The sequence below is a fragment of the Protobothrops mucrosquamatus genome, unplaced genomic scaffold (genome assembly GCF_001527695.2).
Source record: "Protobothrops mucrosquamatus isolate PMUCROS unplaced genomic scaffold, P.Mucros_1.0 scaffold2887, whole genome shotgun sequence".
In the NCBI taxonomy this organism is placed as follows: Eukaryota; Metazoa; Chordata; class Lepidosauria; order Squamata; family Viperidae; genus Protobothrops; species Protobothrops mucrosquamatus.
Window position 1 is genome coordinate 342697 of NW_015388915.1, and position 5410 is coordinate 348106.

Below are 5410 nucleotides of genomic sequence, written 5' to 3' on the forward strand. Positions count from 1 at the left end.
GTACCTACTTCTAGAGAAAGTATGGGGAACAATGACTTTTCAGATGTCATTTAACTGCAGTCCTGATCACTGATCATGGTGGCTAAAGCTAATAGAGGTGAGCTTCTGCCATCATTGGGAAAGTTACATATATTAGTGTTTCTGTCATGCATGTTCTTTTCAAGTTTCTCAGTGTTCAACCCCAGTTATTCAATATAATTACATGCAGTAGACTCCTAAAAATAATTAGGATTAAAGCAACTGTGAGGAGGACCTTTGCTCATTCATTGTGTTTCAAAGAAATCTACAATCACAGTCTATGTCAACCTTGAATAAATGTTATTGATATTGAATTCTGTGCAGTTTACATTATGTATATGAAAAGTTATTTTTTTTCTAGTAGTGCAGCAGAAGGACCAGCAAATAGCCCAGTATCTCCTAATCTACAAGAGAAGCCTGTTGGACAATCTCCTCTTAGATCTCCTTTGAAACGGCAAGAATCAGTATGTTCTGGTCGACATGGAAGCACCAAAAGTCTTACTGCAGCCTTCTATGGTGATAAGCAGCCTGTTCCAGTTGGTGTACAGTTCAGCAGTGATGTTTCACGTAGTGATGAAAACGTGTTAGATTCTCCAAAGCAAAGAAGAAGTTTTGGTTCTTTTCCTTATACACCTTCTGCAGACTCAAATTCATTTCATCAGTATCGTTCTATGGACTCCAGCATGTCAATGGCTGATAGTGAAGCTTATTTCTCAGCTGCTGAGGACTTTGAGCCCATCAGCAGTGATGAAGGCCCAGGAACCTATCCTGGGAGGAAAAAGAAGAGAAAACAAGCCAAACAAATTGATTATGGGAGAGGCTCAATGTATCATAGTGTAGAAGGACCACTTACTACTACCTGTCATGGAGAAACTAGTCAAGATACAAAAAAATTACCAATAAAAATGCATCCTTCACAAGCTTCATTTGTCTCTGCTTTGGGAGGAGAGGATGATCTTGTTGAACATTTATATATCATAGAAACTGAGAAGGCTCCTGAGAATGAACAAATTACTTCGCAGCAGCCTTTAATGAACTGCTTCCAAAGCTACCTCACCCAGTACCAAGTTATTAACTGGTCAGTAAAACATCCAACAAATAAAAGGACCTCCAAATCATCTTTACATAGGCCATTAGATCTCGACACTCCAACTAGTGAAGAAAGTTCCTCATATTTTGAGCAGCTTTCTGTTCCAACTTTTAAGGTAAAAACCATAATGTATTTATTTGTTGACCTACTTATCTACATGTATATGCAAAAACAAAATTGAAAAAAAAAGTAATAAAACCTATCAATTACTTATGGTAGTTGTCCTAATTCAGATTACCTATGGGCAATAGCTTACTATAGTAACACAAATGTTTACTTGTTTTTGAAACATTAACAGAACAATAGAGTTGGAAGGGACTTTGGAGGTCTTCTAGTCCAATCCTCTGCTTTAACCCTCACATTAACAGGGCAGATGCTACATACTTTGGGGAAAAGGTATCTCAAAGAGTGTGGGCTATCCCACAAAAGCCTGTCATCCATCCATCATCCCCTCACCCCCATCCCCCTCTCTCCCCCTCCCTCTATAAATATATAGATATAGATATAACATATCTGAACTAGCAACATATATTAACATTCCATCTAGATTAGTAAAAAAACAATAAAATATAAATGTTAAAAAGACCTATGTTCAAATACCAATGTCTAGGCCATCTAACCATGTGATGTGATCTATCATTTGACATGGGACCCTGCAGTCACACTGAGGGGAGGATACTATGCCCCATTTATACTTTATACAGAGAGTCCTGGCAGATGCTGTGGGAGGTGCGAATCCTATTCAGGATTGTCCATTGCTAACGTGGTAGCTCATAGCCTTGCACCTTTTTTGTGGGGTCATTTATATGTCTTCCTATGTCTGGGTGTTCAATGATCCATTTGGCTTTCCACTGGGATTCAATGTTAAAGTTGTTGGGCAGATGTTGTGCAAGTCCCAGTGGGGTCTTCCTTGATTTCAGTCTTCCAGCTGATAAATGAGGAAGGTCGGCATGCACTGGTAGGAGTGACTTGTTCGTAATTTTTCTGTAGTCATTATTTCTATCTTACATGCACTTAACATGCTTTCTCTAGATGAGTAGATCAGATAGCAGAGTCAATTCTGGCAAGGCTTTGCCTGATTTTTCTTTCTTCTGTATCATGACCAGCATTTTGAATTGGGCCTGGAAGCTTAGTGTCAACTGATAGAGTTGCTTTAACATTGTTATTATTCCTTATGCCTCTATTAATAATTTTATATTAGCTGCAGCTTATCAGATTTCCATATGCATCCCCATGTTACTGCAGTTCAATTGGATAGTGATCTAGGCATATCAGAGTATTATGATCCAGGTAGAGTTGCATTTGACATACCAGCTAGAGCTGGGCAAAAGCTCTCCTCCTCCCCAACCTGCTTACTGAATAGGAACAAAAAGTCCAGGAGAACCCTCAAATCACAAACTACCTCCTTTGTGAGGAGTATAATCCTGTTCAGAGTAACTACTTGGGGATATGTCACTTCGTTCTTCAAATGTTTATTGATAAGTATTAATGCTCTCTTGGTAGGATTTAATCTCAAGGTTCTTTCACACCATATATGTCCTTACTGTTTCCAGATTAGCATAAGATTTCCATATTGTCTGCAGCTCAGGCTGGGGTATCAGTTTATAATTCAATGTCATCAGCATGCCTCACCCCAAACCAACAGATAACTTCTCTCAGCATTATAAATATCGAACCTCTTCTGAGAGAATCCTGATTGATGAGGGACTTCATATTGATATTTTCATGGATTTAAGTGGTTTTATCTTACAATCACTGACTAGAACCATCCATGGATATAGGAGTGGAACCATTCCAAAACAGTGTCTTCAGTGTTTCCAGTCAGAATATTATGATGAATTGTACAATGCACTAACAAGAAGTCTAATAGGATCAAAAGAGTGCATTCCCTCCCATCTGTATCTTGAGAAAGGTTATGCAACAGAGTGATTAGTGCCATTTCTATTTCATAACTAGGCCAGAATGGAATTAAAAAGGCTCTAGATAATTTGTTTCTTCTAGAATTTCCCATCACAAATAAATTGTAAACAATGCATTTAAAATTTATAATTTCACTGAATTCTTGTTAATGTGAATTTTTCAAATGTTAAAAAATATAGAAAATAATATTTTCTTTCCAAATGAGCGAGCTTATTCATTTGGAATTTAGCATAGTAAAATCTTTGAATTAGGAATTCATTTTGACATCTTTTAAATTGAACTTGCCATACAGGCAAACTCAGCTGAATTGTTTATATTCATTCCTTTGGTAGTTTTTCCATTAGAAAAAAGTATATTATGGCATATCAATGCTAAGATTGCCATGATTGATCATATAAAAATGTAAAAGTAGGAAGGAATATAAAATATTTTACACTACAGGACAAAAGACTTGATAAAAGCTCTCAAAGAGTAATAGCATATTATTTTTTCCAGATTGTTAAACAAGGTCTTAAAGCTAATGCTCTACTGGATCGAGGCATGCAGCTTACAGGATCAACTTCTAAGTGAGTAACAAGTTATGACTCGTTTTTAACATGTTGAAAGTTAAATTAAAACTATAAAGTTTTGTTCCACATTTTGGGAATATGTATAAGTAACAGTCTCCCTTCAGTAGTGCTGAATATTTGTATCTTATTCATATACTACAATTGCTCCGGTCAGAAGATAATGAAATGCTGTTCATATTTATTTGCACTGAATTTTCACACTACAGAAGTAGCTTCTAAGTTGCTTATTCTTATAAGCTGATTTTGTTTTCCGACTGTTCTGAACATTTTTCAAATTCAGCAATATTTATTAGACTAGCTTTTTTGAAAAGTTTGAAAAATAAGCTTTTTAAGTTTTTAAAGGAAAGTTAAATGAATCCATAAAATGTTGTTCAAGAAATTATGAGACTTATGATGTAGACTTAATTGATATGTATAGTATGCTATAGCTTGCTAAGGATAGGACAAACATGATGAAAGTATTTATGTACACTATCTTACATTTCCTGTACCTCTCAAATAGTTTCTGTACTGTGCTTAAGAAAAACTCCTTGCTTTGAAATGTATTTTGCATGCACAAAACTGATGAATTGCTGTTTAATCATTTAAATGTAATCCATATATCATTTGGAAATATTTTTATTTATTGTTGATTAAGAGATCTTCATTATATACAGTTTGTCTATGATGATGAACCAACATATATTTCAAACAGAGTGACATTTATTTGATGCCAGAAATTTTTATCATTTAAGACGTTCTAGTACTTGAAGCTTGGTTTTCATAATAATTGTAGAAATATAATGTCTACCATCCTCTTACACCAAACCTGCTTATTGCCATTGGAGGATATGTCCTGTAAATATAGTATTAGATAATATTAGATAATGGATTTATATCTCTGATTTTATTACTCTGAATTGGTAGGATACATTTTATATTTTTGTAAAAATAAATAAATTACAGATCAAAAAATGCATTTAAAATTAGTTCAAACCAATAACATGAAAAAGCACCAATTCAGTGGTCAGTTCTATTGTCTTCTGGATACTTATTCATGTTATTACTTTGTCTTTGTGTGAACGCTTATTACTTTTTAACTTAGTAAATTTACACTTTCTTCATTTACTGCACTTATCAAAAGTAGATCATTTTATCCTGAAAAGATGATTAGGTAAATAATCTTTTCCAATAAATTCTATTGTGGCATGTAATCAGCAAAAAGATAAAATTAAAAAATTAATATTTTGTTTCCCACTTGTTTATTTAGCACTCCGTATACTCCCTTGGAAAAGAAAATCCTTGATAACATAGATGATGAAACAGTAACAGAGGAATGGACTCTTGATCATCCAGTTTGTCAGACCAGAACAACAGCTATTGTTGAAGTAAAAGGAACCGTGGATATAGTTCTTAGTCCTCTTGTAGCAGAAGTTTTAGACAGGTATTTCTTAGTTTCAAGAGCTATATGCACATAATATGGTTGTCACATTTCTTCTTGGCCTGGGAAGGTACAAACATATGTTGTCTGAAACAGATGTGAATAAAGAGTCTTTTCAGTATTTTTTTCCTGCAGCCTTATGTGTTATATGGCGCAGCTGAGGTGGTGCAGTGGTTAGAATGCAGTACTGCAGGCTACTTTGGCTGACTGCTGGCTGCCAGCAGTTTGGCAGTTACAGTCCCACCGGCTCAAGGTTGACTCAGCCTTCCATCCTTCCGATGTCGGTAAAATAATGACCCAGATTGATAATGATAATGATGATAAAGTTGGAAGGGACCTTGGAGGCCATCTAGTCCAACCTCCTGCTCAGGCAGGAAACCCTATACCATTTCG

The 5410-nt window shown here is 35.4% G+C and overlaps 1 protein-coding gene across 1 annotated transcript in view; it reads left to right on the top strand.

Moving 5' to 3' along the window:
• The window catches only part of LOC107296603 (transmembrane protein KIAA1109), a gene marked incomplete at its 3' end in the record, with an annotated part of 80515 nt that overhangs the window by 53045 nt on the left and 22060 nt on the right, over positions 1–5410 (top strand). Inside the window, exons 28-30 of the mRNA XM_015825947.1 lie at positions 380–1223; positions 3524–3594; positions 4847–5020. Of these exons, the coding sequence (XP_015681433.1) occupies positions 380–1223; positions 3524–3594; positions 4847–5020 (1089 nt within the window). The remainder of the gene's footprint in view (positions 1–379; positions 1224–3523; positions 3595–4846; positions 5021–5410) is intronic.